General features: G+C 39.1%; 1 protein-coding gene across 2 annotated transcripts in view; it reads right to left on the reverse strand.

The window, feature by feature from the left end:
- Positions 1-20,485, reverse strand: part of armh3 (armadillo like helical domain containing 3) — a 25,542-nt gene extending 5,057 nt beyond the window's left edge. The window contains exons 1-24 of one of the 2 annotated variants that reach the window (XM_062433093.1): positions 20,397-20,485; positions 18,515-18,624; positions 18,357-18,413; positions 17,373-17,519; positions 17,120-17,227; positions 16,935-17,027; positions 16,753-16,827; positions 16,554-16,640; positions 15,604-15,660; positions 15,443-15,486; positions 14,862-14,922; positions 14,649-14,695; positions 13,594-13,669; positions 13,224-13,317; positions 10,731-10,832; positions 10,396-10,454; positions 10,238-10,303; positions 9,992-10,061; positions 9,400-9,460; positions 9,213-9,301; positions 6,694-6,776; positions 5,472-5,598; positions 5,101-5,176; positions 3,294-3,372 (exon numbers count right to left, since the gene is read on the reverse strand). In XM_062433093.1, coding sequence (XP_062289077.1) covers positions 3,294-3,372; positions 5,101-5,176; positions 5,472-5,598; positions 6,694-6,776; positions 9,213-9,301; positions 9,400-9,460; positions 9,992-10,061; positions 10,238-10,303; positions 10,396-10,454; positions 10,731-10,832; positions 13,224-13,317; positions 13,594-13,669; positions 14,649-14,695; positions 14,862-14,922; positions 15,443-15,486; positions 15,604-15,660; positions 16,554-16,640; positions 16,753-16,827; positions 16,935-17,027; positions 17,120-17,227; positions 17,373-17,519; positions 18,357-18,413; positions 18,515-18,616 — 1,860 coding nt within the window. In that variant the 5' untranslated portion in view covers positions 18,617-18,624; positions 20,397-20,485. Of the gene's footprint in view, positions 1-3,293; positions 3,373-5,100; positions 5,177-5,471; positions 5,599-6,693; positions 6,777-9,212; positions 9,302-9,399; positions 9,461-9,991; positions 10,062-10,237; positions 10,304-10,395; positions 10,455-10,730; positions 10,833-13,223; positions 13,318-13,593; positions 13,670-14,648; positions 14,696-14,861; positions 14,923-15,442; positions 15,487-15,603; positions 15,661-16,553; positions 16,641-16,752; positions 16,828-16,934; positions 17,028-17,119; positions 17,228-17,372; positions 17,520-18,356; positions 18,414-18,514; positions 18,625-20,190; positions 20,316-20,396 lie in introns of those variants that run through there. The other variant, XM_062433086.1, reaches the window with a different exon arrangement.
- Between the last annotated feature and the right edge of the window lie 1,571 nt (positions 20,486-22,056).

Genomic DNA, 22,056 nt, shown 5'->3' on the forward strand with positions numbered 1-22,056 from the left:
GATTCTTGCTTCACAAGTTTTGTTTTTCTTTTTTTAGAGCTTCGTCACATGGTGCAACAGATCGCCTGAAGCTCAATATCAGCAAAACCACTGAGCTTATGGTGGACTACCAGAGGAATAGGAAGCCACCTGTCCTAGCTGGCATCCAGGGAGAGGAGGTGAAGATGGTGGTGGGACACACAAGTACCTTGAGGTCCAAATCAATAAAAAAAAGCTTAACACTTAAGTCCTCTTAAGTGTTAAGCTTTTTTGGACCTCCAAGTCCATCAAGACTTTGAGGTCTCAACAAGTGGTCAGGTTGGAAGTGGACAGTGTGAAGTCAGTGGCAGAGAGGAGGATCAAGGGACAAGATCAAAGCCATCTTGGATAACCCCTCTCACCATCTCTGCAATGAGCTGTGGAAGATGAGCAGCTCGTTCAGTCATTGGACTCATTGGATCACCCAGGTGTAAAACACGCAGCTTCAGGTGCTCATTTGTGCTCACTGACAACGATCAGACTGCACAACAGCGGCGGAGAGCAGTGAAGATGAGGATCCAAAATAGGTTTTGTGAGGTCACAGTGACTTTGACCACCAAAAGTGGATGTTGGTGCCAAATTTAAATAAATTCAGTCAATGCGTTTTTGAGATATCGCGCTAATGGGAACGGGACTGACAACCTGAAAACACAACGGTCTGGCTGCAGCTGTCACCAGCGTGGAGGCATGAAAAATGAAGAGAGAGGGACACCGACGTGACTGAAGTTCAACACACCATCTCTGTTTGCGTTCTCTACCTCTGCTCTGCCTGGTGAGAAAAGTGTGAGTCTGCCGCTGTGTGCAGGCCACTGGACAGCTACTCTGGTGATATTAATGTTCATCAGTGGGACCAAATCAAAGGAAAGGTAATGAATACACATTCAGTCTCTATCTACTGTGAGCAATATTTTGTTCAGCCAGAGGGAAGATGCCTATTGTTCGGTTGAAAAGCTCTTAATGTGGTTCACTTGATCCTCTCCTGCCTTTATGAGTCATGAAACTTGTAAATTACATACAGCAGATTCCTAACTGACTGTATTTTATCATTTATAATCATAAAACAGATTGCTAGCATGAGAGCAGAACTAATAGAAGTAGCTATAATCGGTCATGTTACCAACCAGCTTATGCAGGATCAGCATTTTATAGTACTGTATTCTATAACCATCAAATCCTTATAGAAACATCATGCCAGTACAAGAAATCAGCTGTTACATTAAAGGTGTCCTGATCAAGTTTTTGCTCTTTATTTGAGTCATTTCAGACTACCCGCCAATACAAGTCTTAAACAGATATACATATTTTCCTACTTAATATACGCACAGTGGACTTAAGCTACAATACAATTATTAAGGCCAGTCTGTTTAAAGTAAAACATATAATCTGCATCATAAATTGTATTTAAATGGAGCCAAACAACATTTTGCATTGTGTCAAACAGTGTGAGTGTCAGTGTGAAAATAGTGTGACCAGCTGATTCCGAACAATACAATAATTTGTTGGCACCACTACTGATCTTGCAGAATGACACTAGACAACTGTAACTCATGTATCTGGTTGAATACTACTTAATTTGACATTTGACTTTTAGCCAATTAGTCACAAGCCAAATTATTTAGAAATAAGTAAATGCAGGGCTTTTTTCTTTCTTTTTTTTAAAATTATTTTCGTCCTCAATGACTAACTGAGTCTTCTTTAACTAATGCTAGAAGATCGCCGGAAACTGCCGGTTATAAAAAGCTCATTGATACCACAGCTAAATTCTGCTTTCCTTCTTTGTTGTGAATAAATCTAGCAGATAAAAGGAAACTGGGGAGTATAATGACCGAATCCATTACTCCCTTATCAGCTTGTTAAAAAAGAGCTCTTCCGGCTGTATTTTCCTACCCTCACCGTGCACTGATGTGACATTAATGATAAAGTCTTAAATGGAGCTCACAGCACTCGTATTGGCAAAGTTCAGCCTCCTTCCAGACTCGATGATGAGGTAATAACTTGTTTCAGAAGCGATTCAAAAGTTGCCCGCTTGCTTAATGGCTCCATGTGCACCCTGTGTTTATATGTTACAAGACACTGGGACTTGTGTGGATAAATCGTCCCTTTTTCTACGAGAGTGGCTGCCGATGTACAGTATGTAAGGAATTTATGAAGGCTGTTGGCTTTTCAGAGTCTCGAGAATTGGCAATAACCAAAACCTGTGTCACCATCTGTCATGTACAGTAGGGATGTCCCGATCTGATATTTGGATCGGATCGGCCGCCGATATTAGCAAAAAAATGTTTATCAATATCGGATCGGCCTGCACGGGAAAATCCCGATCCGGACTCCCGATCCAGTTTGTTTTCAAAACTCCGGTCCGTGTTTTCCAGCGCACCGATGTAGGTAATCCATTCCAGTTTTTTTCAGTTTTTCCCCCCAAATCCGGTCCGCGTTTTTCAGCACACCTAGCGACCTGTCCAGCATCCCACTATTTATTTTCTACTCAGCTTTTTTGTGTGTTTTGCTTTTTTAATACAGTTTACAATATTGTTTGCACTGATGGCTTTTTAAGCCTTGGTTTACACTCTTGTTGTTCAAGAGCAGAGCACTGATGCCAATTCAGTTTGTGTGGTTAATTGACTATTTATTATTTTGTCTATTTTGTGTTTATTTAACCCTGTTAAGAATAAACAGGTCAGCTTCTCATTACCAACCATTGTGGATTATTCAAACTAACCTAATTAAGTTGGCTAGTTGTTCTTAAGAGTAAAACCCTTTTCAACATGAGTATAACAACAAAATAAGTAAATATCTTTAATCTTTAAAAAATGCTTGGATCGGCCGGTATCGGTATCGGCCGGTATCGGTATCGGCCTATGCTAAAAACTACAATATCGGTATCGGATCGGAAGTGCAAAAAGCTGGATCGGGACATCCCTAATGTACAGTGTAAAAAATTTGGAGTCCATGTTTATCCTCCCACCTGCCCCAACTGTGTGTTATGAATCAGCCATGATGAGCTTTAAGTTCAATGGTGTGTGGTAATAACTGCTGATCTGTGCCTGATCACAATAACCGATCATCATCTCTGCCAACAGCTATTACTACTTATTACTACCAAAACGCAGCACCCCCCTTCCGGAACAAGTTCAGAGTGTTTTCCATAGTGTGCTAAAAAATTCATGAGGTTTACTTTTGAAATGACAGAGTGATGTTTCAGTGGAGTCCGGCCCAAATAGCCCTGAGATGTTCTCAAGTTTTTAGCGAGAGTGTAAAAGGCGATGAAGTGTGTTTACCTGTTCTTCTGACAGCTGGGAGATGTGGTTCACGGCAGCGTATGACTCGATCTTCGGGTTAAAATGGTTGATGATGGCCCTTGAAGACAAAAAACACAGTTTCTGAAGTCAAACAGAGTGGACATTTTCCAAAAAGTTAAATGATGTACAGTATTTGGGTCAAAAGCGTCTGGACACCTGAACCGCTCATTCTAAATCCGTGGGCATTAATCTACTGCTTTAACAGACTCCACTCTTCTGGAAAGGCTTCCTGTAAGGAACTTGGCTGCAGAGATTTGCTCCCGTTTAGCTGCAAGAGTGTTATTGAGGTCTGGCACTGATGCTAAGTGATAAAAACCTGCCTGTCTCTGTTGCAGTTGATGCAAAAGGATGAGGGCTCTGTGCAGGCCAGTTAAGTTCTTCTGCAGCAAATTAGGAGAGCCGTTTCTTTAAGGAGTTTGCTTCGTATACAGAGGTGAGGAAAAGGCTTCCCCCTGTTGCTGCTGCGGAAGCATTAAGCCGTCCAAACTTTAAGGCATCTTTTTCTCTCTATGTTAGGATGCCATCCACATTACACTGAAGTCTTTGAAACCTAATAATTGGAGGTTTGCAAAAAGAAGTGTGGATAAATCTTAAAATACCAGCTTGGCAGTTCAGTGTGCAAAGGGAATAACAATGATGAAGCCTGTCCAGTCAATGACAGCATCACCCTTTTGTGTGCTTTTGATTAGGTTCAAACTAATAATCTAATTTAATGTGTGCAGGTTTAAAGTCAAGATATTTCTTGAGCTGAGTTACGGATAGGCTGTTTAACACCACAACTCATTTCTATTCATTCTTTTAAATTCCATCTCAGTGCTCGTCTCATATTGTGAGAGCACACCAGGAGATTTCAGATGTAAAGTCAGAAGCAATCTTTTGCACCATTAGCATTCATTTCTATGAAATAAACTGCTTTATAGCTCAAACATAAGTTGATGTAATAAGAACAGCTGTGAGATGAAATGGCTTATTTTGTACTGGCTTAGAGAGCTTCATATATCAAATAAATTATAGTGACAAAGAATGCAGAGACTTCTACGTAGTGATTACTCTCAAAACTGTCATTTTACGTGTGGAGAGCCAGTGTACGCAGCAATGAACTGATGGGAGTAAAATGGAATTGGTTTGATTTCAACACCATCTTTCTGGGTTCTTTATATCGCTCTGCCTTCATTCATTTATTCTTTCCAAAATTACTTTTTCTATCTTCCCTCTCCCCACCTTCCCCTCAACACTTAAGAACAGCCAATATAAGCAGTGGAGTACGCTCCATCAAGAGCCCAGTAGAGTGGGTGAATCCTGGGGGAGAATCCCACTCGTATGACTGCCCCTCGGGGACCTCCGAGCCAGGGTGACCCCAGAGGATCATCTCTTCAGAGATGATGGAGGAGGAAATAAAGATTATAGGAGAGAACTGCAGAGAAAAGACAGAGTATGTGTGTAGAGCGGGGTCAGGGTGAAGGAGATAAAGGCTTAGAAATATCGAGGAGCCTGAGGGGAGGAAATGGAGAGAGGAAAAAGAGGAACAGGGCTGGGGATAGAGCGCCCAAATTACACTTTCAAAGACTTCACTTCATTCTCTTTATTTTGACCTTTCTCCCTCACAGTCTTGTTTGCAATTCCCTTCAATCCAATATGACTCTTTTCTCCTTCTCAGCATGCAGTATGCATGTGTTTAAAGAGTGTGTGTGTGTGTGTGTGTGTGTGTGTGTGTGTGTGTGTGTGTGTGTGTGTGTGTGTGTGTGTGTGTGTGTATGTGTGTGTGTGTGTGTGTGTGTGTTATTACCGAACGTTGACAAGGGCATGTGTGACTTTACTGGCTGCCTCCTTCCACTGGCCCGTGTTGGTCGATACTCTCAGAACTGGAAGGCAGAAAACGACACACTCTTACACATCTGTTTTCACATGTCACATCTAGGCTGAACATTTTTATTGTTGTTAAGCATTTTCTCAATTAATACATTCATTACTGGGTATAAAACATATCAGGTAATAGTCCATCACAGTTTCCCAGGACCCACAGTGATGTCTTCAGATTTGTTTTGTCAATCCAACAGTCCAAAGTTTAAAAAATATTAAACTTTCCAATGATATAAAACAAAAGAAAGCAGCACATTGGAGAATTAATTAATCAAACAATGCAATGTGTTAACTTACCCATACAGTAAAGGTTGTCAAAGACCTGGTGCATTCGTACGATTTCATAGTACAATTCGTCGTAGCTGTTGGACGTAGGAAGAAACGTGTCGCCGTACGTTATGAACATGTTGAACAGGTTCACTACCTGGGTAGGGAGACACATTAACATGGTCAATTAAATGACTCTAACAAAAAAGGACCCAATGAGATGATAAACCAACCTATTTACTTGTCAGATACAGTGGAGATAAACAGGAAAGGTAGCAGTTATATAGAAAGGTTTGTTTGTGTCTCCTGAACGCCACCTGAAGCCTCTCTGTTTATGCACCTGTTCACTGTTTGGTTAACCTGCTGCTGAATGCACATCACACTGGCTATTGTGCCAGCAACAACTATCAATCATTAAATAAATGTTCATCTTTACAATCTTTAAGCCGTCTATCTGTCAATACCTCCACTTCAAATTCACTCATTCAGAAATATCCTTCAAACTAACTCAGAACAGCACTGTGTGTAACATGAAAGGAATTATTTTATTTTCATACATATATTTAGTTATTTTTAACCCTTACATACTGTTCATATTCTGACTCATAATTAGTCTCTATACCAGCATTCATAAGTTCCCAATCAGTCATCATTAATAAATGTTTGATTAATCTTATGGAAAAAAAGACATTCAAAATCAATGTTTTATGGTCCAGGAGAACATTCTATAGAATATGAAGAATACAACAACATGTTTGAATGCTAATTTTTGAATCGATATTTGTACATTTGCATATATATAAAAATGTATCAGCTGGACAAAAAAAAAAAAGGGGTCCCATTAGGAAGGTCCTGCTAAAAGTAATGTGTATAGGGTGTTTTACAGCTCTCAGATGTAAAAATGGTTCAAATTTGACTCTGAACAGTATGTAAGGGTTAAAGGAAAAGTCTTTTTCATGTGTGTATGTTTTGTATCTTGAAGAGAACCAATATCAGTTGAAAACCAGCGTTGTGAGGACATTTCAAAGAGCAATTTAAGGGATAAGATGGTTGTTTTAAGGTTAAGGTTAAAGTTGGGTTTAGGCATTTAGTTGTGATGGTTGAGGTAAGGGGCTTAGGAATGCCTTATGTCAATGGCTGTTATCACAGAGATATAAAGACGTGTGAGTGTGTGTGTGTGTGTGTGTGTGTGTGTGTGTGTGTGTGTGTGTGTGTGTGTGTGTGTGTACATGTGCGTGCGTGTTTTTCTCACCAGTAAGGCGAGATGAAAGATGTTGTGCTTGGCCAGCAGTGTGGTCTCATTTGACAGCAGGAACTTCAGCAGGTTGATGAGAGCTGCGTAGAGGGAGACATGCACGCATTAATGAAATAATCTGGAGTGGTTATAGTCATCTACCAACGGAGGCATATGGCAGCGCTCGGCTTCTTAGATAATGGAAACGGGGGGAGAGGGTGGAGGGGGGACCTTTCAACACCAAATCAGGTCCTTTCCACAAGCTTTTATAGAAGAAAGCAAAAGCCGTAAGAAAAGGTAAGCGCTCAATTGAATAAAAGCCTTTAACAAGCTGCAGCAATAACATGCTGAAAGAAGATAAACACATCTATTGGTTTCATTTGGCTCTTTTTCTTCTTCTCTCCAGCCTTATTTCATGGTATGCCATTATCACCGCTAGGAGGATAGACTAAGTGTTATTCAGGGAATTAAAACGATTATTGGTCTGATTAGAGGAGTGTGTATTCTAATGAGACGCAATGTGATGGGGCCATTACAAGCTGAAATGTTATCGGATGTTTGTTGACCAGCCTGAAAACAAGACCACCAGGATGGATTTGTGCTTCTTTAGAGACTCATTATCCAATCTTAATGATACAATACATTTACAAAACAACAGGCCCAATGGCTTCAGAGGGAAATTTGCTTCGTTTTGCGAAAGAAAAAAATGTAAATTATGCATATGTGGCATTCATTATAAAACCTCCATAACAGTTATTATTGAAACACTGCTTTTTAACACAAACATTGCATAAATTAGCAAAAACTGTAAAAAAAAAAAAAAAAAAAAAAAAAAAAAAATACATTATCTCTTACTTTAATAGTCTAGTTTCACAATTTATGCAATTTATACAATATGATGATACACTCAGCTCACGAGATGAGACGAGACACGATATTGGGTTCACGAGAACGAGAAGAGATTTTAACACGATTATTAAGAATCTTGGAAAACACTGTAAAAATAGTTTGTATGTGACTGAAAGTCACAAAATGCAAAATGACGCAGGTGCATTTTTACTAACTAATCATCTTGTAATGAATGTCACTTCAGTCATACTTTCTAAGTATGAATTATCATATGCAGTATGCAAGCACTGTAAAAGGTAATAACTTTCTATAAGCAGGGTGTGAGAATTATCAATCATCAGAAAAACTACAAGGTACATGGCGATTATTATTTATCACTATGTGGTTATTAAACTTATTAAAAATAAACACTTGTGACACAAGGTTGAGACATAGGGGTGGGTAAAAAAATCGATACACCAATATATCGCGATACTTTGCTGGCCGATAAAATATCGATTTGTTCAACTCCAAATATCGATACTTTGTTAAAATAATGATTGATTGGTGTTAAGACGCGCTGTGAATACAGTAGGGTTTCTTTGCCTCCAGTCCGGTAGATGGCGCCTAAGAGCCACTCTGCTGTGTGGTGCATGCATTTCTGTGCTAGAGGAAGCTGCTTATTTACGATCAAAATGGCTAATAACTTGATAACACCACCGCAATTTAAAGCCTACGTGTGGAAGCACTTCGGCTTCCAAATGAAAAACAAAGAAAAAAGGGAGCTCGACAAAGACAACGCTGTCTGTAGAATTTGTTTCGCGCGGGTAAAATATTGTGGAAACACAACAAACTTGCGAGTTCATCTCTTGAGACACCACGCTGAGTGATGAAGCAGCCGCCAAAACCTCAACCGAGCCAGACGACGCTGCACAACTTTTTGCCCTCCACCTCACCTCGCGCACAGCGCATAACAGAGGCGATTGTGCACTTTATCTGTAAGGATTTACTCCCTTATAGCGTCGTTGATAATGCTGGATTCAGGTGGATGCTGCACACTTTAGAGCCACGTTACAAGATACCACAACGAGTGTACATGGTGGACACAGCTGCACCCGCGATGTATGAAGAGGTGAAGAAAGCGGTTAAACCAAGTGAAGTACAAGTTTTAGGTCTATCCATTTCAGAATGTTTATGTTTTTTTACTTTATTATTTATTTTGATTAGAGGAACAAAAGGGCTATTCTGCACTTTATTTTATTATACTTTTTTACTGCATGCACATAGGTATTTTCTTTTCATTTGAACTTCAGTTCAGATTTCATACTGTGAAAAACTACTGTGCGCTTTATTTCAGTTTTCAGCTCAGTGTTTCAGCTGTAAGAAATAAGAAATAAAACAAATATTGTTAATGTTTCATTCATTGAAATAAAAAATAGCTGTTATGAATGAAATGGATTTGACTCAATTTGTCCTCTAATCAATATAATCTGAAATACATAAACTCTTTAGATCGCAATATTGTGATATGTATCGTATCGTGACCCAAGTATCGGGATACGTATTGTATCGTGAGGTTCATGCCAATACCCACCCCTATTGAGACATTCATGATATTTATAAGATGGGACACTATTTCAAGTTTATGCTTTGATAGATAAAAAGATGTTTTCAGACAAAGATACAGGATCATATTGAGTCATCTTTACCTGACCAAAGCTCTCTCCAGGTGTAATGTAACCTGATTCTGCATTTCTTCTGGTAGCAGAGGAGTTTGTGGATGATCTGTACACAGCGCCTGCTCAGGAAACAAACACAAAAAACACTGTGGTGACAGAGCCGGGTGGTGAATAAGTGAAGCGAAAATATGTAATATGTTGTGTAATGTGCACTTACAAATATAAATCCATGGGGAAATCCTTCATCATATGAGTGACAATAAACTCCACCATCAGATCTGGATAAAGAAAATAGTATAAATTGTTAGCTGTTGGATATGAACGGAGATGATGGAAGCGCATGAAACCTTTAACCTCAAATATCCTTTTGGCTGCAATAATATATATGCATGCAATGTCAATAAAAAAGAGAAAATGGGACAAAATGAATGCAACATCTTTATAGACAGTAAAAGTGTGTGAAAGGAAAACCAAGATCATTTTCATTTAAAACTTTCCTCTAAACACTTCAATAGTTTTTAGACTTGTGCAGGTTTTTGAAGAGTGTGATCAAAAAGAAAATCTACAAAATATATAAACAGAATTTAAAGTAATTTACATTGTATTTTCCTCCTTCTTCTTTAAAATAATGAATGTAAACGAAGAACACATAACTCTAGCTGTGGTTATGGACGCAAGTGAGCATCTGAAGTCGCATGAAGTCTCATAGATGTAGAACTTGTAGCTGACAAACAAACCATTAAAACTGCCAAACCTGTCTCAGCCGCTATGACGGCACACTAAACAACTGTTGTAAATGTTCCTCATACCTAGAACAGCACACACCAGCGGCCGTGAAGGGATGTTCTTGTCCACTGCTTTTTTTCTGTGCCTCATGGGCTGGAAAAGATACAGAGGTGAAATGTAAGTATGTGCGTGCTATAGATGGGATGAGTGTATCAGTGTAAGACTGGCATACAAACACTGCATATATATATATATATATATATATATATATATATATATATATATATACATATATATGTACCAAAACTCACTACCAACCATTAACTCACCATTCTGTGGAGATTGACTCTAAAATTCATGTTGTCGTCATGAAGAAAGGCATCAGCGTACTGGTCCTATCACACACACAGGAAGATAATATAGCAGTGAGATTGTTGGAGGATTGGGGAAAGATGTTTTTGTTTTTATAAGTGAAGGCTGCTCGTACCTCTGCTATGCAGGTGAGGATGATTAGGCACAATCTGGCACTGTTGAGTCGATGCTCGTCTGAAAACACACACAAAAACAAAACAAAACAGATGACTGAGCAGTTTTTTTCTAGTGTTTAGGGAATGAGAAGGGGGGTGAGAATAAATGAATGTTATGAAGAGTGATAACTGTAGAGGGATAGAATAGAACAGTATGTATTTGCTACTGGTGCCGCAGACAACTACGTGAGAACAATACAGGACAGAGACGGAAGGGGGAAAAAAGTGGAAGAATGAAGAATTGAAGGAGAGCAGACTGACAGAGATGACAGAGACAAAGATGGCTTCTGTTTACCTTTTGTATCCTGCATTACAATAGATGCGTACTTGAGGAAGGTGATGAGAAGGTTGCTGGTCTGCAGGTTGGGATCCAGAGGCAGTTCTGGGTTGTTCATCACTACACAGCAAATGTACGAATACAACTTTAAATCAAAACACTAACAATAATAATAATCATTTCAAAAAGGTGAGAAAAATTCACAACACAGGCAACATTAAAAACAACAGCAAGTGGTAACAAATGAAACACACATAAAACACATACAGAGATGAAACTCTCAGTGAAAGAAAATTAGACTCAATGAAAGGAAAAAAGAAAAACAGCTGAACCAACAGCTCAGTTGTGAGAAAAATGCCATTCTAATGTGTTTTAATCTGGACTATGGAATAGTTAAAAGACCCTGACTGGCAGACCTAAGGGGGCCTGTTTGGGCAGTAAGGTGTAAGCAGTTCAGTCATATACTCCAGTGCCAAATTATTCAGAGCCTTGAATGTGATTAGAAGTACTTTCAACTGGATTGTGAGAGAGACTGGAAGCCAGTGCATTGAAGCCAAGATTGGTGTAATTTGGGAGATGCTTTGTTTTGGTTAATAGCCTAGCGAATGATTTTTGAACAATTTGGAGCTGCCCAATGGCATGATTGTTCAGGCCATCAATAAAGGCAATACAGGCATTAAGGTCTGAGGTTATGAGAGCATGTATACTATTCTCTGTGTCACTAAAAGAAAGTATGGATATAATGTTTCTTAGTTGATAAAAACGGGACTGGACTCTTACTTCTTTACTACCTAAATCAGAACAAAACGGTTAATTGTTCATATACTTTTTATCCATTTAGCTGAATAGACAGACCTCTGATAAACCAAACTTAATGACAAAAAACTGCAATCAGTTCCAAATCACTTATTCCCCAAGTAATGACAACCTGAGCAACCCCCCTCCCCCCCTTCTGTTTGCCAGAGCTCATTCAAGCAAATAACTGCATAATAAAAAGTGACATCTTTGTCTCATTACAGTAGCTTACTGTGTTGTCTAGACGAGCATCTTCATCCATTTAAAAAAAATCTCTGCTCGCTGAAATATACAGCTTGTTTCATGGATAAATGATGAGCCGGTCATTTCTATCTCTCTCCTTCTCCCTCCCTCTCCCCTCCCCCCCAAAAACCCTCATTTGTTTCCTTTCTCCCCAGATCACTGCAAACCCAGAAGGAAAAGAAGATTTCACACTGTCAGGACATATTGCCATCACTGGGGGCTATACCGTGGAAGGGAAAAGGTATATTCCTGACATGTGATTGCAGGCACATGTGTGCAAGCACTCCTGGTCTAAGTAGAAGACCCTCTAAGGGGCCGCCGCTCCCGTGGCATGTCGTAATGCACGATGCATGTGAAACATTCATCTGTATTTGGAGCTGGAAGTTAATATTTTATACAGAAAATGGCTCTTATGTTGGAAGCAACGCAGGGAGAGCTAGCCAGAGATAGAAACATGCACCTTTTAACAGTTACAGTGTGTGTGCATGCAGAATGACCTGCTTTTCAATGTGTTAGCAACAAACCGCGACTTCCACGAAGTGACACACATGCACCTGACTTTAAAGAGAGAATAAAAAGTGCTCGGATTGGTGTAATAATCTGATTATTAAGATGTAACAAACAGACATTAGAAGTGAAATTTACTGTATTACAGGGACTGACTTCTTCCAGATATGCTGGTGAATATTTAAAAGGCTGTCGGTGTAGGTGCACGCGAGTTTCGGCTCAAGGCAGAAGTGAGAGTCGCCATGTTTGGAGGGGGGGGGGGTTATCAAAAATGCATGTAAAAACAAACAGGCAGAGACCATTGATGCCAAAAAGATTTAGAAATCCATTGCTCCATGCTGTGCCCTTTCAGGGGCTGTGAGGGGATCAATATTTTCAGAATAGTTCAAATTTGTTTAAAAGGTGAAGCTGTGTAAAACACGCTGAACTGACAGCACGAGTTTAAAGCTGTCCTCTCCTATAAGCTCTGGGATCATTCAATGTGGAAAACATTGTAGCTAAATATTAAATACAGAGTTTGAGGCTAGAGGATTACATTAGACCCTTCGTCCAAAATAAAACATAAAAGACTAAAAGGACTATTGAAGCCGATGGGAAATGTCTGAATTTTCATTTTAGAAAGGCAAAAAGGTTTCATGAATAATTAAAACTGTGTTTCTAGATGGCAATTTTGACTCCATTTAAAATATGTACCGGTCAAAGGGGGTGTGATTAAGGTTATAACCCATTTCTGCCACATCACATTTGACAGGACAAACAAAGAGTTTCCATTCCTGCTGTGGTCGCTGCTTTCACCACTGACAAAATGTGGCTTCACAAACTGACATGAAGGAATTGAGAGGCTGACCCAAAAACCCAGGCCGACCCCTTCATCCCAAAGAGTCATGTCATAGACACTATTTCCAAGTTACCTGCAAGTTTACATCTCTCTGAATAAAAATAAGAAAAGAGAAGAGTGTGACTTACTGTCTAGGGATGGCGGCGTTGTGCCGAGCGGTGTTGTAGGTGTTGTTGGAGTAGGGGTGATAGGTGTGACTGCAATGTCAATCTCAGGGTGGCTCTGTTGAAAGGCCCAAAACATGCAAGTTGTTATTAAGGTGTCACTCACTGAATAGCTGCCCAGTGCAGCACGCCTTAATGTGCTGAACAAGGCAACAATGTAGGCTGGACAGAAGATACAAACAAGACCTGTTAGTAGAGATTAGAAAAAGTGGTATTTCCACCATTTCCACAAAGAGGTAATCTGGTTTAGGGGGCACTAATGCTCAACATGGGCTATAACATCAAAAACAGGTGAGCACAGATGGACAGCAAGTGGAAACAGTTATAAACTTACCTGTGCTAATACAGTGATGAAGTTGCGGTTTAAGTGCACGGCCTCGTACAGCGCCAGCAGAATCGCCTCATTGGTCCTTGAGACAAAAAGGAAAGTTTGTGATCAGAGCCAGCTTATTCACAAGTAAAACAAATCTTCACATAACATAACAATCGCTTCATGCATCAGCAGGCTACATTTTACATTTTCTGTGTCATTAACTACTGCACAATATGTAACTACTAATACATAATTAGCCAAATGTCTTTACTTCAAATGCTAATGTTGGTAAATAAGTTGGCATTAATAATGTAAACCAACAGTAAGCCTTGTTTACGGATACAAATAATCATTTTAATAGTGGCATCTTTAGTATTTCCAGTTAAACAGCATACACATCTGTGAAACAGGATTTCTTTTACAGAACTGATCAGACTTTGGAACGTTCTAAATCATTGCTTAAGACTCACCACTTTGCATTGGCTTTTAATCCTAGTTGAGCTTGACATCTTGACTTTTATTGTGTTTTTATGGTTCATCTTACTCATAATTGTTCTTTTTCTTTATCTTGTGTTTTAAGTTTGTATAGCACTTCGGTCAACTGAGGTTGTTTTACATGTGCTGGATAAATAAACTTTTAACAGACTTAACTCAACATGTATTTATGTCACCTCACCCACTTGATCCACGTTGTGCACTGAGCCAATCATGAACTATAACATCCTCATCCGGCCAGCTGCTGTTTCTTCTGATGTTAAAACACGTCATACTTTTAAGTGTTGTTTATGGATTTTGTGACGTCTGAGATAATAAACTGAAGTTTAAAAAGTTACACTGCTTGTTGTGATATTAAGTATAATACTTAATATGTATTTAATACTAAAATATCACCCGAGAAACCATTTTACTGATATATCCTAATAATTCAACTGCAACAGCTTTGAATGTAACAAAGCAAGGACCAAGCACAGAAAGCTGTGATGGATTCTTTCATTTAAACTGTAGAGAGTGATATAATTAAAGTTGAATGATGGCTAAGAACTTAAAATGTGTGATCTAAAAAAAAAACCACTTACTGTACAGAGAGCTTTTCATCTGCATCTGCTATAAACATGTTGCCCACCTGTGGACAGCAGAAGGATCACACTATCAGTAAACAGCGCGGGAGGGGGGGGGGGGGGGGGCAGCGGCCCCAATACAGAGCCGCAAATCAAACTATGAAAGATATATAAACAGTCTATTTAATATTTAATCTAACTGAAAAATATGTAGTGAGATCAAGATCGTACCATGCTAGTGAGGGTAGAGAAGAACCCACCCTGGTGCTCCTCCTCTTTGTCTTTGTACTGCCTGTAGAGCGAAGAGAAAGAATGGTAAGATGGACAGAAAGTGGCAAGTGATAGAAAAGTGGGGAGAGTGACAAATAAACGAAAGACAGATAGGGCCGCACAACAGCAGAGGCAGAGATATATGTTCCCACTCAAACACCTAACACCTACCCAACATCTTCCTCTCCCTGTAATTTGTTATCCAGGACCATTCAGATTATGCACAAAAACAATGAAATATATGGAGCTGTCATCCATCACTTTGATGTGTCTACACACAGACAGACAAGACCATCTTCACAAACAGAATTTTAATTTCCAAACCTTGCCTCATCCAAAAAACATTACTGACTTCCAACAAAAACTGTCAGATATAAATAACTAAAGTAAAAAGGGCCTGTTTTTTTCCAGGAGAACAGAAATAGAACATTTGCGGGGAAACATCAAACTAAACTGATGACTCCAGCAGCCTCAGTTGCCGTGCACTGTGTCGTTAAAAACACTTTTATGACAAATGGAATTTTTTTTTTTTTAGATCTTACCTGTTATATTCTGTCAGCGCTTGGTGGACGACCATACCCATTCCCTGAGAAAGAAAACACCTGGTATGTCAATCAAACCTTTAATAAGCTGTTTGATGTGAAGGCCTACATTAGACTGGCTCTTCATTATTCTGCAGTTTAATAAAGGACAACACACTTACATCCAGTGTTGGCTCATCGTCCACAATGGAGAGTTTCACGATGTATGGATTCACAGACTATCAAACAGAGAAAATCAGTGAAATTAGGAGCTTTTAAATACATCACACAAATATTGATGTTATGTAAAACTGAATCGACCCTTAAAAAGGCAAATCCTTCTCCATGTTATCCTCCAGCTGAGGAGGCTCAGATAGACAACAATGGACAACTGGGCCTGTTAAATTCCCCATGAAAGATACACATACAATAATGTAACTATGCATTGAGATTAGCTTGCACCCCATATGTGGTTAGGTCCAAACAGGGGAAGCAAAGCCTGTGTGATGCTGAATCATGAAAACTCCCCCCTTGTTAGTTGTATTTCTAGCAGTAATTTTCATGTTGCAGCCACATCTGCAGCGTCTTACAAATTCCAGATTGCAAATTTAACTAGAGTAAAAAGAAAAAAAAGCAAAGAGAGCCCGCTTTGCTTATGTACAAGTGTTCATCCTCATCCTTTTACCCCCTCCCACCGCCACAAAATGGAAGCCATTTCAGGCAGCATGTTTGCTTGCTTATCATTAAAATGTGTGACAAATGACCCTTTGATACATGACACAGCCCGTTTGTAAGTTAATCAGACTTGATCTGAGTTTTGCAACATAACTTTTATGGGCCATTATCAAATCAGACCAATTATGATCCACTTATGTTTCCCTTGGGTGTGGTGAGAGTGAGATACTATCCTGAATTGAAAAGACTCACTGAAGACAACACAAGCATGTAATAAAACAGACTTGAGGACCTGCTTCTAATGTATCTGACTGCTGGGACAGTAGCCAACATCACAGCACAGACATCAATATCTGATGTCTTGATAGAAAAAAGACGGACTGATCTTTGGAGGTTTTGGATACAATTTTAGTGTCTAATATGTCACCAGTTATCGACAGTGTATGCACTAACACACCTCATATTTCCTGTAGTTGACCAAAAGGGCCAAAAGGACCACAGCATCATAACCATGCTGCCCTCTGCTGGACACCTCTGACAGAATCTGTGGAGTGGAAAGAAGAAGATATTTAATGACAACAAATATTATTAAAAGATAAAATAAAATAAAAATGTTAAAATTACAGTAGACATAGTTTTAGTGACATATCACTTACCTGCAGAATGGCTTCAAAGATGCTGTTGATCATCACATATTCCAGTATGGTGTTCTGACTAATATTGTCCGTTACCTGCAAACAGATTTCTTTACAACTTTGTTCGTTTTTCAAACATTCCCCACACTCTGTCGCATTAAAAGTATTTCATATTGTTGTTTTTAGACTGTGCTCCGTCTCACCGTCACCAGACACAGCAGCAGTTTGAGACAAAGGCTCTTCAGACTCTCTGATCCGTCTCCGCAAAGAAGGCCGTCCAGTCTCTCCATCAAGTCCTGCAGAAGACACAAACACAAAAAATGATGTGAATGAACTTTTACTCCTTTCTTCCACTCACAAACAGGGCATTTCCCCCCCCCCCACATACCTTCATTCTTTGCTCAGCCTTGTCAAACCCCATGAGCATGTTGATGATGTCAAAGCCCGATGCTGACTTGTTCTTCTGGTGAACCCCTCGGAAAAGTGCACACAGAGTCTGGGAGAGGAGCAAGAGTGAATAATGTGATTTTATTTTGCTTATGTGATAGATTGATTACAAACACAGTTTCACTAGTATATTAAGATGCTTCTTGTCACATGAACAAATGAACCTGCAGGTGACCCTGTAGAGCTGTAGTTACCTGCAGGGCATTGACCACTTTGATCTGGTGCTCCTCTGCTAGAGCCTGAACACAGTGGTGGAACAGAGAGTTGATGTTGTCCTGGATCCGCTGAACCTCCTCCCCATCTACACTCTCCAACTTGGACTCCAGGTACTCCAAGTTCACCTGTCACAGAGGTGGAGACAGTAGTAAAAAAAACAACTGAATACAATGATTTTTTGATGTGTTAGGTAAGGATGAAGGGTAAACATGGGACATATGACATTAACATGTTAGTGGAGGATGATCACAAGACTGGAGATATTTCAGTTATTCAGCTGACGATTTCACACCGTCTTGTCTAAACGGCATCAGCTCAGCCAATCAGAAGTGTGGTTCAGCAGAGCAGCTGCACATTTTATGCAAATTAGACCACGAGACAACTTTCACAATCCTGGGTTGTCAACTAATCTGTGCAGCATTGGTTTGGGCTGTATCTGATTTCACTACATCCTCTTTTTCTGTACAGTATAGTACAGCAGTATAGTATCTCTGACCACAGATATGTTCATTATGATGCTTAAAAAGAGGACAGACACATGGGAAGAGTAATTTTTCTGTACATGCAGTATTATTCTGTACAGTTCTACACATCCAGTTTTTAATAAGATTAACTGGTTGTGATGACAGAATACCAAACACATGCTCTGCAGATACAATCTACACTTTTTATATTTTTCAGGTTTAATTACACCTCATTGTATACATAACTGACTAAACACATTTCTGCACACTATAAATACACACACTATTATTTTAGTTTTTCTTCCCATTCTCATATTTTTTATAAATTTCCTATTTTGGCTTATTCAGAAAATTGTATTACTATTGCAATCAACATGTGTCTCAGTTAACTTCCATTGCTGTAACCCACAACTACGGTGAGTTTTTTTTCTGTTATGCAGAACACATTGTTACTCAGCAGATGTTGCTCTTTCTCAACTATTTTACTCTTCACTGTACCTTCATAAGAAACAGCTCATCCCAGAAGCGAGGGTTGTTTTTGGCAGGGTCTTCCTTCTAAAAATTTAAGAAACAGACAGCATTTTGTTGACATGTGAACATAATTTTATTTCTCCATACTTCCCATCACCGACATTTGCCCCCACTCTGATACTCACCGCAAAAATCTCATCATACATCAGCACCACCTTCTCTTTCAAGGGCTTCTTTGAGGATGACGTTCTCCTCAGCAGCCCTGCCTTCTTCTCCACCTGAGACATGATGACGTCTGAGGACAGAGACACACACAGTGAGATGGATACATTTGTGCGTAATGTACTGATAAAACGATAAGGCTGTTGTGGTGATATACTATATTTCTGTTACTGTAAAAAAAAAAAAAAAAAAAAAAAAGAAAGAAAGCCAAAACCAGCAACACTTTAGTCTGTTTAATAATACTTTACGGCAGTGGCTCTCCACTCAAAGCCCATTTATTCCTACTGAGAAAGTACATCTTTAAAAATGGGTCAAGAACATATAATTTCATCTTTAATAAAGGCTAAATAATTTACTCACACAGGAGTGCATTTGTCAGGGACTATTCTCAGCTGCAAAATTCAGTAAACAAGTGAGTTGTTTACATGAGCTGGATGTTGGAATTGATGCAAATTAAACTGAAGGAAAAGACTCAGCTAATCAGCTAGTGCAGGTCTATGGCAGAGGTGAATAACAAATACCTTATTAATCCTTAAATTTAAGTGTTACAACAGCACCATGCAACACACATCACACACAATAGAATTGAATAAAATAGTCAAATAGTAAAACAGAAAAGGTTGTTATTACACATTATACAGTGATTATATATGTAGTATACAATAAAATAAGAGTAGTAAATAAGGTGTATTGACGTGGCTTCACGGACTTGATGTTAGGCTCAATTAATTATTATTTTAGGTCTTTCCATGGGATCAAAAATGTTCACGATATTATCTATAAAGGCAGAAGACAACCAGACTTACAAAAGAGTTGTTTCTTTTTTCTTTTTGTTTGCTCCAGAAGCAGAGGGCTACCTCAGCAGCAAACCAGAGCAGCTGGCATGAATTCAGTGACAGCAACCAGGATGTTTGCTGTCACTGAATACTGAACATGTGAAAACACTCCAGCAGTTTACTGACTCAGTCTGATGAAGACTCCCTTCAGCAGCGGTCCCTGACACTTCTCCTGCTGTCATCAACTTACACTGAAAACCCCTTACAGGCCAGCTCATCAAAATATCACACTTTTAGTTGCTTATGTTTCAGTGTTTATTTTGCTGTTTTAATGGTCTTAGTTTCAACATCTATAATCTTGTGAAGCACTTTGTGACCTTGCTCCATGAAAGACGCTATACTTAATAAACATTACATACTCAGTAACCTGTTGAAATCTACCAAACTATCAAATGATTGTTCTACTGTCAGAAACACAGAAACAAACTGCAGCTGCTCTTCACTGTTTATACCGGCTGGCCAAGCGGATTAAATCAAAGTGATGTGGTTACATTAACGTCAATTTACGTTCAGTTAACAGATTACGGTTATATTAAACATTTAAATGATTGGTGTAACTCATTGGCAAAGTAGGCAAATATCTATTAGGTTAGATAAGTAATTATAAGCTGATATTTTACTCAAATTAATGGCACATGACATATATGTGCAGGTTGGGATGGGCTGCTAGCCAGTTAGCCAACATTAGCTAACTGACCCTAATGTTGGCTAACGGGATTAACTGAATAGTTGACGAAAAACAGCAACTTCGTCACAATAGCGAAAACAATTTCTTGCCCAACTGATGTTTCAGGTGCACTTACTTTCTCAGCAATTCAGTCACCAAACGTAAAACTATTGAAATATCAGTCCTCGGAGCTAGCTGTTGCTAACGCTGCCCAGCTAATTCCTGTCAGACATGGATGTTGACAGGAATCTAGCGTTAAATGTCTGATGTCTGGGTGCTCATGTTAGAGCATTATCGTATTGCATCAACCGCTCATTAGTCAGGGGCGTTGTTAATTCTTACCTCAATTAAAGTATTAAATGTAAATGTAGTTCATGAATCCAACAGCAGCAGCTTCAGCTAGCATACTGCTGACTGCAGCCTCCGCTGGGTCTTAGCGCCCCACAGATGCTGGCACGTCTAATCGTAAGATAATGTTATTTATGAGGTTATGTAACATGTATCCCATTTATGTATAATGAAGGAAAAAAAAATACTTTTTCGATCATTCAGTGAAAAACGTCCCTATCTTCGCAATAATATTTATCGTTTGATTATATAATTTGGTTTCGTAATGAAATTTAACTGCTCAAAACTTGAGACAGAACAGACAGATTTAATAACAGGCAATATCATTTTTCATGGAAAGTTGATGTGCATGCTTTCACAGACAAAAAAAACTATTTCTGACACTAAAATTACCATCAAGTTTTCTATGTTTTTATTTGGTGATGGACATATGTGAGAGAGAGAGCGAGAGAGAGAGAGAGAGGGGGGGGTACTTTAAAAAAGCATATGTCTCATGTGGTTGCCTGTATCTTGACTTGTATCTATTGCCTGGTTTCAGATATCTGATTAACATATGTCAGTAATTTTCAGGAGAGAATTTCAGTATGTGGACTCTTGTTGATGATGTTAGGTTCTACTCTGCTGTTAATTAACATATAGGACTTGATCTATACTGTATCTCCTCTGACAGTCCAAACTTCAGCAAATGCATCCTGTATTATCTGTAAAGGATGATGTGATTAGACTGTGTGTGTGTGTGTGTGTGTGTGTGTGTGTGTGTGTGTGTGTGTGTGTGTGTGTGTGTGTGTGTGTGTGTGTGTGTGTGTGTGTGTGTGTGTGTGTGTGCTCTTTGAAAACCCCATCTCTCTGCGCTTTGATAATAAATTGCTCATCAGTTTTAGCTCCAATTTCAAGTAAAGAATCAGGTTACGGCAACTGATGCTTCCATGTTTTGACCTTATGAGCTCCTTAGTAAATTAACTTCACCATCAAGGGTGCTATATTTCGGGTTAAGACTACATGGAGGAGCAACTCAATTTCCGCAATAAATGAGACAAGCTTTGCTTTTACCGTGTCATTAGACAGAGAAGGAGATGAGGCAGGAGAGAGGCAGGAATATAATGAGAAAGAAGTAGAAGAGAATAATAGCCGTTGAGGAGAGTGCGAGAACATTAATGGACACTTAAAGCTAACTGTCTTTATATGCAAATATAAGCCCTAATGCTGTATCATGTAACTACGGTTAATGGTCAAGGTCAGTGGGTGCATACCTGTCATCATTACCATCTAAACATTCACCATGTAGGTTATTTTTAACTTTTCGTTTGCTTAAAATGTTGTTTGTGGAGCAGTATTATTAGCCTAAAGCTCTAAATTGATGTTTTATCTTGTGAATAAACCTTTCTGGATACAGATAAGAGACTTAATGAAGATACAGGGTGAGAAAAGTGGTGATAGTTGTGTGGTTCTTCAGAACAGCACCCATGCAGATGTCTATTTAACCTCATTATAACCTTGAATAACCCCACTAAAATATCCCTCTGTTCCATTTAACTTGTGGCCAGTATCAGATAGAAATATAAGTACAATACATGATGTTCATTCCAGTAGAAAATGATACTCTTCCCTTCACATGAACACACACAGAAAACACTCTTTGTTATTAAATTATAAG

This window comes from Scomber scombrus, chromosome 2 (assembly GCF_963691925.1).
Source record: "Scomber scombrus chromosome 2, fScoSco1.1, whole genome shotgun sequence".
Lineage (NCBI taxonomy): Eukaryota > Metazoa > Chordata > Actinopteri > Scombriformes > Scombridae > Scomber > Scomber scombrus.